Below are 13,827 nucleotides of genomic sequence, written 5' to 3'. Positions count from 1 at the left end.
CTCTGGAGGTGAAGCATGGTCAACTTTAAAAAAAATAAACTTATTCTAATGTACAGCCAAGATTATCTTAGAGAGTAAACACTCCATGAAAACAGGGAGAATGACCTGTACCTAGAATGGCATCAAGGGCTAATGGGCACTGCCTCAGCACTTCCTTATAGCTGGTGACTGAAGGTCGCTCCTGACCAGCCTTCTTGTACAGGTTTGCCAGCATCATGTTTATCTGTAATGAAAAGAAAGGACAATAAGGTAAGTATATATTTAAAAACAAAATCTCACCATCAATAAGTCCTGATTTTTATTATCAGCTATTCTACTTTTTACTGGAAAATCTACCCAAAGCTGTGTGGAAATAAAGCCCAACCCCATTCTTCAAACCAAAGAGGAAATTACTACTTTGTTTTTTCTATGTCCTCCCATTTCCCCCCAAATTCTTCTCACTTACCCAGCCAAAAGGTCCAAAAATACTGGACCAAAGATGCTGCCTCTGGAAATGGAAGTAACCTTCATTTGAGAAATGTTACAGAATTCTAATTACCTTGATTTTTAAGACAGAAGATGAACTACCCTAAAAATGCTTGTTTACGTATTTTATTTTTTAAGTTTATATATTCTAAATGCAATTAATATCACAGCATGAGAAAGTGAGGAATTCTTAACACAGCTAATTAAAAAAGATCAGATGAATTTTCCCCAAAAAGGAAATGACATATACAGAATAAAACACTTCGCTTCTCTCTGACAATTGGTCTAGCAGCTAGACTCTAGCCTTTCTAATGCTTAAAGCTTTGACCCACAGGTACTGTCTGATTGATCAAAGTAATGCTACAAAAATCAAACTCTAACTGACCTCTAGAGGTGATGATGATCCTGAGATCAGCTACACTATTTAAATCTAGTGAATGCATTTTTAGCACAATTCAAATATGTAACTCAGAAAAGCTCTAGTTAAGGAAAAAAAAAAGAAAAAGAAAAAGAAAAACCCTTCCTAAAAATGCAACAGGGAAAATTTGAGAATACCTAAAAGTTCCAAAGAATATAGAAGTTACAGGGAAGGGATAAATATTCTTAATAGTAGAAAGACAAAAACACAATTTTCCAATTTAAAATTAATAGGTATTAAATACAACACATTGTTTGCCAGATCATTACCCTAAGGAAGCAGTCAACATGAGGGCACAAAAGAAAAAAAAAGCCAATCCCCAATCTCCTCAATTATCTGTAGCTTGGTATGCCAGACACTTACTAAAAATTACTATGAAGATAAAGAACATCAACATCTGTTCCAATTATGAACTCATAGTATATAAAAATCTAGTACGCCATTAATCCATACTGAATCAAACAATGCAATAATGGATACTGGAAATAAAACTTTTTTTTTTCATTCAGATGGTCTTTTAATCGGCTTCATGAAGCCAAAGAAAACTGCTTGTAAGAATTCCTTCACCCCTTCAGACACAACATTGACGGGACATGTGTACGTCTTCCGGCAAAAAAGGACAATATAAATACACATTTTCAAGAACCTCTCGGGGATGTCTGCAAATCTACTGTGGGTCCCACAGGACAGGTGGACGCCCAGGCCAGGGCAGCCCGGGTGCTCTGCTGCCACCTGCACGGTTCTACCACGCTACACTCAGAAACATGACACCGAGTTGGAAAAAAGCTACAACTTGCTCAGCTTCGGACAAAGAGCAGATTCAGAGTCTGTTCAATCTCAAAGAGAAGTGACTCGGGGCACCCAACTTTACGGGGCCGACCCCAATGAAAAGAAAAAGAAAAAAAGCAACACAACCGAAAACAAAAAACAAAACTCTCACAACCCCTGGTGATTTTCTGAAAAAAACCTCTTGGCTCACAGTAAAATGGTAAAAGTAAAACTGGAAGTGCTCTTCAAAACGTTTTTAAGACTCTTAAAAATGGAAAGCGCTTCCTTAAAAAGCAAAGTGTAGTAACAAGGCCATCTGGGGGCCAGAAGCAGTCAGGCTGTGTTTGACAAGATCAGAACCAGTAAGACTACGAAAGTGGGTACAAGGACGTGTGATCACTACACATTAACGATTCAGCGGAGCTCCCAAAATCTTTAAATATACGGCCACTGGAAGGACGATCTCGAGCAGGAAGGATTTTTACTCGTTGTGTGTAGCATAACTGTTGCAGCTGTCTCTGTAGGACCCGCCCGAGCTCCGGTCACCGCAGCTGCCACCCTGACTCCAGCTGCTGTAGTAGTCTCTGGAGCCTCCATAGCCCCCACTCCTGGACTCGAACCAGCTCCCCCTGTAGCCGCGGTCCCCTCCTCCTCTGGAGAACCCACGGCCCCGGCCTCGGCCCCCGCGGAAAAAGCCCTGGCCCCCAGCAGAGCCAACTCGGTACCCGCGGGATTGGTTACCAGACGACTTGCCAGCCTGGTCGACCCAGATCTGCCCCCCATCCACAGACTTCCCGTTCATGGCCATCATGGCGTCCTTGGCATCGTTGATGTTCTCAAAGGTGACAAACCCAAAGCCCCTCAATCGCTGGGTCTCCCTGTCTTTCACGACCACCACTTCTGAGATCTGTCCATATTTTGAGAAGACCTGCTCCAGTGACTGCTCGTTGGTGTCAAAACTCAGCCCTCCGACGAAAAGCTTGCCTTCATGTGATGCCATGGCGGCCAATGAGTCGGGCAGGTCCCTGGCACAGGCGGGAAGATGGCACGGCACAACGGCCCGAGCTACTAACGTGCAAAGTGACTCAAAACTATTTTTTATTTGGCCTCAGATTTTCCATTTTAGGCTATGTTGAAATGCAAAAAAAGGTACTTAAAGGAAAACTCCAGTACTGGTGTCAATACTTGAAAAAAATAAAAGAATTAAATTTAATATCCTTTCTTGACTGCTTATTATTAGCAAACTACGACGGACGGACCATCTGTCTCAACAAATATTAAAATTCCCTTTAAACTACCTGACACTTTGAAAGAGTGAGTTTTGAGTACTACCTAGTAGGAAAGTCAATTCTTTTTAAAACAGATCCTTACTTGTGGGCATCATTAAAGCCACATTCTACCAGTAATACACACAAGCAGTCATCGTGTTCTAAAAACTGAGTGAGAAACTGTTTGTTGGTATGTTTCTCTTAAAAGTTGAAGATTTTCCAAGATATAATAATTTCACACTGGAATTTTCCTTTAAAATTGTGAAAGAATGTGTGGTGGTGTTTACCATACATTAACAAACATTTATTTTGACTCACTTCCTTGTTCTTTACACAGACTGAGAAGCCAGTTAACTCCCTAACGGACAAGAAAGAAAAACTGTAAATATTCTAGGTTTATGTGTGAGGCACACATCTTTGCTTGCTCCTGGCTACAACAGCTCTACAGAATGAAGAACGAAAGATATGTACTCCTAACATATGTGGACTCCTCTGGTCTCTCCTGAAATGATGGCTGTAAACACCAAAGTGCTGGATACAAAGCTCAGCTTCTTTGCCATTACTCATTTTAAAAAATGTCCCTGAACTCCCTCAAGTCATCAAGGAAGAAATTACGGTACATTTCCAATAAGATAAGGAACAGGTACCATGCAAAGTTTATAATCAAAACAGCATTTTCCAAAAGAAGACACTCTTTACATATACAAAAAAATTATTCTTGGAGTAACACTTTCATAGCGTACCAGAACATAATTTAGTATAGAGCGCCCAGCTTACTATGAGACAAGTTAATCTATAATATACTTACAAATGTTTTTAATAACAGCTATCACCATAAAATATACTGAGGAAATAGCTTACTTTTGAAAATTCAGAAAATATTAAATAAATCCTCAACATGAGGAGATGCTTCAACATGTTCTCATAAAGTTTGATTATTTACTTTTAAAACTCAGTAACACCTGGGTGAAAAAACACTAACTAAATACACCAGGTCCCTACTGGTTATGATTCCTTTTCTTTTAAGGGCAGGAAGATGTACATAGACATCATACCTATAAAATTCCTTATTGTTAAGCACACACTGCACAGAACAGTTTTTCAATGAAATGAGGACGGTAGGTGACATGAGAGTATGAAGAATATTAAATACTGATGTGAATTTACTCCTAAGAGCTAAGATTTTCATTGTTTTTCTAAACTGGACTTCAAAAAAAAACCTGTAATCAGAGATGCCCAATATAATACTCCTTATGGAATAGTACTTTTAAAAAGTATTCTCACATACATGAACTTAACTTATACCAGAGAAAGTACCATTATCCTCAGTAAGGAAAAAAAAAGGAAAGCCAGATTTTTAACTTGTGCCAAGTTCACACTGCACACAGCTTGAATGCCCTAAACTCAGACAAGACACCAGAACTTTTGATTTCAGTTGAAGGTGTTCTATACATTATAATATGTTGACAAATCAAACGTACAAAAGGATCTTGTAGTCTTAATTCTGAAAATGAAAGGAACACACACTATCAAATGCGTATACCTATAGAATGCAAAAAATGAGGTTCTAAAAAGTATTATTGCTACCTGGAAGTATACTGCAAATCATATTTCCTACAATAAGAAACACCAAAAAATAAACATATGTAATATTATTCTCCAGCTACCACTTTCATTAGCTGAATTTTCACGGTCTCATAAGAAAGTCACTCCTTCATCTCTCTAAACAGGGAGAACAGGTGAACAAAGTGGCAATTAGAGACAAGGATAAAATGTTCAGATGGAATCCCTGAAAACATGGCAGAAGAGGGTTGGAAGGACTGGGGAAGAGAAAAATATGTAACAAGTTGTTAATTCAACTTACTTTGGGAGTTCTTTGTCTTGAAGGGATCCCATCAAGAATAGCAATGGCATCTTTATCTTGTTTTAGCATTGTATAACATTCAGCCATTTTGTACTTTACTTCAATTTCAGATGGAAGACACTTAAGAGGAAATGAAAACATCTCTTCAAAATATTACTTCAACAGTACAGCAGTTCTTCAAATTGTTAAACGTAAGTACCATATGACCTAGCAATTCTGCTTTTATGTATACAGCCAAGAGAACTGAAAACATGTCCACACAAAACCTGTATACAAATGTTCATAGCAGCATTAATAATAGACAAAAAGTGGAAACAAGGCTTCCCTGGTGGCGCAGTGGTTAAGAATCCACCTGTCAATGCTGGGGACAGGGGTTCGAGCCCTGAACCAGGAAGATTCCACATGCTGCAGAGCAACTAAGCCTGTGCGCCACAACTACTGAGCCTGCACTCGAGTCCACGAGCCACAAGTACTGAGCCCATGCGCCTAGAGCCCAGGCTCTGCAAGAAGAGAAGCCACGGCAACAAGAAGCCCACACACCACAACGAAGAGTAGCCCCCGCTCACCGCAACTAGAGAAAGCCCACGTGCGGCAAGGAAGACCCAACACAGCCAAATAAAAATTAATTAATTAATTAATTATTTTAAAAAGCGGAAGCAACTCAAATGCCCATCAACTAATGAACAGTTAAAATATGGCATATCCATACAATGGAATATTATTCTGCAATAAAAAGGAATAAAGAACTGATTCTTTATTCCATGCTGTAACATGGATCACCCTTGAAACCATTATGCTAAGTAAAGGAAGCCAGCCACAAAAGGCCACATATTGCACAATTCCATTCATATAAAATGTCCAGAACAGGTAAACCCACAGAGGCAGAAAGGTCAGTGATTCCCAGGGACTGGGGAGATAAAGGGCAGAAGGTTTCTCTAGGGTGATGAAAATATTCTGGAATTAAGACAGTACTGATGGTTGTACAATTCTGTGAATACACTAAAACCCACTGAATTATGAATTTTATGTTGTGAATTGTATGTCAATTTTTTAAAAGACTCTTTAAAGATTAAATGTATTTGATTCACATGGAAGGTTCAGCATGGTGCTAAGCATACAGAGCGCTCAAAAACAGTTAACTACTGGCCTTCCCTGGTGGCGTGGTGGTTAAGAATCTGCCTGCCAATACAGGGGACACGGGTTCGAGCCCTGGACCAGGAAGATTCCACATGCTGCAGAGCAACTAAGCCCGCGAGCCACAACTACTGAGCCTGCGAGCCACAACTACTGAAGCCCGCGTGCCTAGAGCCCGTGCTCTGCAACAAGAGAAGCCACCACAATGAGAAGCCTGCTCACTGTAACAAAGAATAGCCCCCACTCACTGCAACTAGAGAAAGCCTGCGCACAGCAACTAAGACCCAACAAAGCCATAAATAAATAAATTTTAAAAAAGGAGTTAACTACTTCTATGAATGAGTCTGTGTGGATAATACACATGACTTCCATTCAGTGTCAGAAAACAGAATTCCTGGCAATCAGCTCTTTAATAACAAAAACAAAGGTTCTGGGCTTCCCTGGTGCCCCAGTGGTTAAGAATCCGCCTGCCAATGCAGGGGACACGGATTCGAACCCTGATCCGGGAAGATCCCACATGCCGTGGAGCAACTAAGCCCATGCGCCACAACTACTGAGCCTTTGCTCTGGAGCCCGCGAGCCACAACTTCTGAAGCCTGTGCACCTGGAGCCCGAGGAGAAGCCCGCGCACCGCAACAAAGAGTAGCCCCTGCTCACTGCAACTAGAGAAAGACCGCGCACAGCAACGAAGACCCAACGCTGCCACAAATAAATAAAAATTAAATAAATTAAAAAAAAAAAAAGCTTCGTTTTAAAACAAAAACAAAGGTTCTACATAAAAAGAAACAAGAGGAAGATGTACAGGCTTTAAAAAAAAAAGCAATGATGTTACTTTGTATCTTTTTTTAATGTGGAAAAATACAGAACACAACTCATAATTTCACTTCCAGTTCATTCTACTGACACTCCTCTTAAATAAGTTGCATGTGTAATTTAAATTTAAAGACAGATTCAAACTGAAAAGTCAAAGTTCCCCTCTCCCTAAAGCTTCCCATTAAATGTATTTCCTTCACGCACACAGAAAATTTTTCATGTATATTAACCATATATATTTTAGGCATACACCAAGATATACTTATATAACTATAAACTATCCCCTTTAGGGAATTCCCTGGAGGTTCAGTGGTTAGAACAACGTGTTTTCACTGCCCAGGGCCAGGGAGGGCCCGGGTTCAATCCCTGGTCCCGCAAGCCGTGCGGTGTGGCCAAACAATAAAAATAAAATAAATAAACTATCCCCTTTAAACAAAAAGAGTAGTGAACACACTGCTTCAAACCTTATTTTCTTTACTAATATACACAGTATTTTCCACATCAGCACATACACCTCTATATTTCATTTCTTCAATATTTCCATCATATTCCATCCTAGGGCTATATTATAATTTAACTAGATCCTACTGATAAACACTTTTGCTTCCAGTTTCTTACCATTATAAACAATACTACAATAAGCAGCCTTAGTTATATACCCTTGTAAACCTTTTGTGAATCTACTATTAGGATTAATTTCTAGCAATGGGATGACTGTCGAATGGTGAAATTATAATTTTTTACCCTTCATTTATTTAACTAATTATCAAGCAACCAAAACTAGTAGGAATTCATAAGATTATTTTATATAAATTTCCCCAGGTGCTCACTATCCTAAAAACTGAGTTACAGTTTAAGAGTGTACTTTCATTAAAATTATTAAAAACACTTTAGATTTTGAGTTCTGTTTGTATAAAAGGGAGGAACAGGGACTTCCCTGGCGGTCCAGTGGTTAAGACTCCGCGCTTCTAACACAGGGGGCGCAGGTTCAATCCCTGGTTGGGAAACTAAGCCAAAAAATAAATAAATAATAAAATAAAAGGAAGGAACAATGAAAGGCTTTGGTTAGAGCCTAGATAATTCCATTTAATTTTTAAACTAATTAATTTAAAATTTAATTCTATTTTTAGATTCATCCATAGAGTCAACTTTGCTTCTAGCCCTTAGTGCTTGGTTGGATGCATTCTTGCATCTAAGTGGTTTTTCATCTTTGTTTCTCCAGTCAGCTCCCCTTTAAAATTACTTTTTATTTTACTTCTTCTACATCTAATCAGCAATCTTTCAAACTCCTTCAGCGTCTCTTGCTCTCAAAACAACCCAACCAACCAAAACCACATCACACATCTACTTCCAATTACCTGACTTTGTGGAGTGGATGCAGAATTTCCAGTTGAAGGTCTCACTTTTGAAGTTTTACTTAAAGCTTTCTTCTGCTGTAAAGCCATAGTATACTTACTCACAGCATTCCGATATTCCTTATCGTGAAAGAGAGAATCTGCATGATACACCAAAAGCTGGTACTTCTGAGATGGGGAGAATAACTCACTAGAAAACAAAGAAAGTATACCCCCTACATGGGTTGTTTTGAAATGTAAGAAAGAACGCTCTCCTTAGTGTCTACATAAGCCTAATACACCTTATGTTGACAGTTTACAAAAAAGTAAATTTACCTTAAGTGCTACTCCCCCCAAAAAGAGGCAAGAGTCATACTTCATGTCAATATGGTCAACACATGTAGAAAATTGCCTTAAATTGTTCTCTTTAGTATAAAAACAATCGATACATCTAAATCAAATTCAGTAATACAGAGATATACAAAGAGAAATGTAATACAGTTGACCCCTGAACAAACCAGGTTTGAATTACAAGGGTCCACCTATATGTATAGATTTTTTCCAATAGCACACACTACAGTACTACACCACTCTTGGTTGAATCCATGTATGCAGAACTGCAGATATGGAGGAAATGCATATATAAAGGGCCAACTATAACTTATACGTGGATTTTTGACTGTGGGGAAGGTTGGCACCCCCTCCCCTCCCCTGAAAGTTGTTCAAGGGTCAACTGTGTATCTTTTCCTCCCCTTCTTTAACCCAAGCCCTCTTAATTGAAGAGTCTGATATATATCCATAACTCTCATATTAACATCAATTTTTAGGGTAATACAGACAAAAGAGAGCAATCATGACTTAACTAATATTACTGAATATTACCAAAGAAGGGTTAAAGAACCTGGAAAAGAGAAACTCACCACTCTGAATCATTTTTAGCTAAGTGCTGAACAAAAAGAGGTTCGGAGGGTACTTAAAACTCTTCAAATACTGAAGAAAATGGGAATACTAAAATACCGAAGTATGGGAATAGACTAGGATAAGCCAGTGGGACAGAGTGGAACAGAATGAGAGAGGACTAGCCTTATTTGATGAAAGGTTTTTTTTTTTTTACATACAGAAGTAAACTTCACTAACAAGAATTTTTACTTCCTTGAGTCTCAGGGGTTTAAGGACAGCGTAACAGAACCAATACATTTCAGAACCTTTTCTTTAACCTTGAATATTGCTCACAAGTGTTATAAGTGCCTAGGACTGGCCACCAATCTTAATGGGAAACTCGTATTTTTAATCTCCAATCCCATCCTTCCCCCAGTTAGAGTTTACATTTTTTCATTGACAGGGAAAACCTACAGCCACTTAAAATGAAAGAACAGTCAGAGTCAAAGAACTCTGGAGACAGTTAACTGCTCAGCAAATGAAGGATACTCAAGAATAGGTACCATAGATTAGTAGGTGCCAGGGGCTGGGGCAAGTGGAATTGGTGAGTGACTACTAATACATTTGGGTTTTCTTTTGGAGGTAATGCAAATGCTTTGGAACAGACAGTGGTGACAGTTGTACAACTCTGTGAATGTACTTAAAACCACAGAAATGGGGGCTTCCCTGGTGGTGCAGTGGTTGAGAGTCTGCCTGCCGATGCAGGAGACACGGGTTCATGCCCCGGTCCGGGAAGATCCCACATGCCGCGGAGCGGCTAGGCCCGTGAGCCATGGCCGCTGAGCCTGCGCTCTGCAACGTGAGAGGCCACAACAGTGAGAGGCCCACATACCGCAAAAACAAAAAAAACCAAACAAAACAAAAAACACAGAAATGTATTCTTTAAAAGGGTGAATCTGATGGTATGTAAATTTTATCTTAGTGAAAAAATAATTTTAAAAAAAGGATAGGTAGGCTAAACACTGGATATAAAGTTACAAAGGAAAGTCAAGGACTGAAAGGTACAGTCCAGATAGCTGAGATCTCTTCCAACTCTGAGATTCTATATATTTAGTGAGAAATAAGATGTGAAAGAAAATAGTTGATTTGATAGAAATACTACACTCAGAGAAAGGATTCAGATGTTTATATATTGTAACATACATGCCTACTTATGCATGCCTAAGTTATCTCTGAAATGATACATGAAAAACTGTTAAGTTGTTGCCTGTGGAGAAGGGAAATAGTGGAGTGAGGGTCAAGACTCAGGGTCAGACACTTATCTGCATACCCCTTCAGTACTGTTTGATTTTTTTTTATGGTGTGTATTGGCAATTAAGAAATATTAAAATATAAATGATAAAGGTCAGAATTTAAACACCTCCTGAAGCTAGGAAGGAAACTGCCAGTTTAGCCTAAAATAAAGAACGGGCCAAGTCTAATCAAAGGACCAAACTCCTTCTAACTATCCTGTAACATCTTCAAGAACCAAGAATAATGACTAACTGGTGCATAAATTCCCAATGGTAGACACTGTATGCTTTGACAAATCACTCAGAACCAGGTGAAAGGCTCCAGAATAAACAAAGAAGGCCGACAGAGACCAGGGCTCCTCACTGTCAACACTAAGTGGATGGTGGTAAAATGATGGGTCTCCCGTAGTGAGGTCCAAAAGCACTAATGGAAATGAAATAGGTAGGAACAGCTGCAACGCCCTTAAGTGGCCCAGACAGCTTCCAGAGCAGGCCAAATGCAAATGGGTCCACCCTCAGTAGAAGATTACAATGCCATTTAGACGCAGTAGACTGTGGTGGGTCAGAATGGAGACTTTAGAGTCAGAAGGACCAAAATTCAGACACTGCGGCTATTCCACTTACTAGATGTGTGAACTTGAACACGGTATTTCACCTTCCTGAGGTTGCACGTATTTCCTTAGCACCTTCAATAAACGTTTGAGTGCGTACTGCACACAGGCACTGTGCTGATTTCATTAGGTGTTAAGTGATGAAGAACATAGATCTTAAAAGTTCCCATCACAGGAAAAACATTTTTCTGTAACTATGTGAGGTGACAGATGTTAGCCAAACTTACTATGATGATCATTTCACAATACAGACAAATATCGAATCATTAAGTTGTACACCTGAGACTAGTATGTCAATTATATCTTGGTTAAAAAAAAAAAAAAGTGATGTAGAATATAAAACAGGGCAAAGGGATAGAATGGTGAGGGTAAGGGACAATTCTGGTGGCCAGACAAGAGTTCTCTAGGAGGGAGACTGTCATACAGAGTGAAGTAAGTCAGAAAGAGATAAATATCGTATATTAACGCATATAGGTGGAACCTAGAAAAATGGTACAGATGAACCGGTTTGCAGGGCAGAAAGTGAGACACAGAAGTAGAGAACAAACGTATGGACGCCAAGGGGGGAAAGTGACGGGGTGTAGGATGAATTGGGAGATTGGGATTGACATATATACACCAATATGTATGATATAGATAACTAATAAGAATCTGCTGTATAAAAAATGAAATTAAATGTTTTTAAAAAAGAGTTCTCTAGGAGGGATATCTGAGCTGAAACCTAAATGAGGAGGCAGCTCTGAGGCGAGGACTCTAAGCAGACCCGCAAATGCAAAACCCCTGAGTTGAGAACGAGCTTGGTGTGTTCAAGTTAACAGAAAGAATAGCCAGGGAAGCTGGAGCACAGACAGAGTGAGAGAGAGATGTTTGGTCTTGTAGACCGTGGGAAGGAATTTTAATTTAACCAAAAGGGAGAAATTTAAGCACAGGGGCGACATGCACTCAAGGCTGGAAATAGCCCTGTGCTTCATCCGCAATAAGACTCCATAAGCGGCAGCTTTGGAAACGTGAAAAGGGCAATGCGAGTCCTTCAAAAGGTGCCACTCTCACCCATCAAGGAAGTCTCCCGTTTTCAGGTGTTTGCAGGGACGAGAAAGTAAATAAACCCTACTGACACACCCAGGGAAAAAAATCAATCTCAAATGCAGGACAAGGGTCTAAAACCAGGCGACTGGGCTTCTTTGAGCCTCGTTGAGCGAGAAAACGTTCTTCGGGAAGGAGCTGGGAAGGGATGAGTCAGCCCAGCGATGTGACAGTCGCTATGCCGGGCGACAAGTTCCTTAGGAAAACCTCTGCTCCCAACTTTCGGGAAACCCTAGCCAGGGTGGTCCTCAGAGCCCCCGCCTTCCGTTTCTCGAAGCAGCCGCTCGCCGCATCCCCCGCAGGGAGCGCATCCCAGCGCCCGGCACAACGCGGGGACCCAGAGAACTCAACTTCGTTCCTAAGTCGGCTCCGCCCGACGAGGCCCTCGCTGACCTCGGAACCTCAGCTGGGGCCCGCAGCCGCTCCTTCCCGCCAATCCCCAGGTCCCCTCAGCCCCCGTTCCCAAACCGGCGCCGCTTTCTCCTCAGCCCCAGGCCGCTCCCCGCCTCAACTCACGGGTTGTTATTACTCATTGTAAGTAACAAGCTGCTGAGGAGCCGCACGTTGGAGTGCAGCCCCGCTGCCGCCATGTCTCGCAAGTGGTCTATCACATTCATTCTGCCCAACAAGGCCGCCGCGGCACCAGCGCGAAGAGAAGGTTGAAGCTCCTTCGGGAAGACTCCAAGATGGCCGCCTCGCCAGGGTCCATCGGGTCTACACGCGGCACCGCCCCCAGGATAATAGGCAGCTACCGAAATGCCTGAGAAAAACGAAAACAAAAACAAAACCCTCAGTTCCTTCCCCGCCAAGCCCCCTGTGAGGTGGTACGATTTGGTTTGGGGTGCGGGGGGTTGTTTTTAGCGAAAGTTACATCATCATTCTAAGCAGCAAACTTTATGGAGGGCTTACAATGAGCTGGGGACAAAAGGCAACTCAGGACGAATGCATGCCCAATTGAAATGAGTCTGAGAGGACTCTCAGAAATTAATAAAAATGTATTGATATTTATCATAAATAAAAGTTAATATACTAGTAGGATGCGGGGGGGGAAAATCCCCAACAGCTGGAATTAGATATTTTAATCAGGCGCCAAGGGCAGTCCTAACTGCTTTTAGTCTCGCATGAGCGCGAAGGCTGAAAGCGCCACGCCCCCTCCCCTCAGGTGTTGCGTGTACCTTTGGGAGTACGGCTTCACTCTTTGGGTGCAAAAGGACGTATTTTTACCATGGGAAATTACTCACTAGCTCAGAGTGAATAAAGACTAGGTTGAGTTTTAGCCGTCCTAATATGAGTGTAGTGTTATCTTGTGATTTTTGCCATTCCCTAATGACGTATGAAATTGAGCATCTTCTCATACGCCTATTTGCTATCTGGGTATCTTCTTTGGTGAGTTATCTGTGCAGTTCTTTTGTCCATTTTTTAGTCCGGGTGTTCGTGTTCTTTTTTCTTTCTTTTCTTTTTGGCCGCAGGGCGCGGCTTGTGGAATTTTAGTTCCCCGACCAGTGATCGAACCTGGGCACTCCGCAATGAGAGCGCGGAGTCCTAACCATTGGATGGCCAGGGAATTCCCAGGGTGTTCGTGTTCTTGTTGTTCAATTTTAAGAGTTCTTTGTGTATTTCGGATAGCAGTCCTTTATCAGATTTTATCAGAGAATATTTTGAAAATATTTGCTCCAAGTCTGTGGCTTGTCTCATTCTCTTGATCACTCCCTCGCTTTAACTTTCAGTAAGAGTCCTGAAATGAATGACTAATAATAATGGCCCGAAAAGAAACAGTGAAAATATTATTTTATTAAACTTCATCTAAATAATGATGCAGTAAAATTTTTAATGAAAAAATAAAACCAATATTACAGGACAAAGAGTTAACGGATTAATACTTTTTAATTATATTAATG

At 40.7% G+C, this 13,827-nt stretch overlaps 1 protein-coding gene and 1 pseudogene across 12 annotated transcripts in view; both read right to left on the bottom strand.

Annotated features, from left to right (window-relative positions):
* The window catches only part of LOC115855267 (actin-related protein 2/3 complex subunit 3), a 71,774-nt gene that overhangs the window by 35,427 nt on the left and 22,520 nt on the right, over positions 1 to 13,827 (bottom strand). For 11 of the 12 annotated variants that reach the window (XM_060310310.1, XM_060310304.1, XM_060310305.1 and 8 more), the window contains exons 3-6: positions 12,446 to 12,689; positions 8,089 to 8,275; positions 4,784 to 4,903; positions 112 to 223 (exon numbers count right to left, since the gene is read on the bottom strand). In XM_060310310.1, the coding sequence (XP_060166293.1) occupies positions 112 to 223; positions 4,784 to 4,903; positions 8,089 to 8,275; positions 12,446 to 12,689 (663 nt within the window). Of the gene's footprint in view, positions 1 to 111; positions 224 to 4,783; positions 4,904 to 8,088; positions 8,301 to 12,445; positions 12,690 to 13,827 lie in introns of those variants that run through there. The other variant, XM_060310316.1, reaches the window with a different exon arrangement.
* LOC115855268 (cold-inducible RNA-binding protein pseudogene) lies at positions 257 to 4,407 on the bottom strand (annotated as a pseudogene).

This window comes from Globicephala melas, chromosome 13 (assembly GCF_963455315.2).
Source record: "Globicephala melas chromosome 13, mGloMel1.2, whole genome shotgun sequence".
Lineage (NCBI taxonomy): Eukaryota > Metazoa > Chordata > Mammalia > Artiodactyla > Delphinidae > Globicephala > Globicephala melas.
Note: the sequence above shows the minus strand (reverse complement) of the source record. Positions and strands in the feature narration are given on the sequence as shown.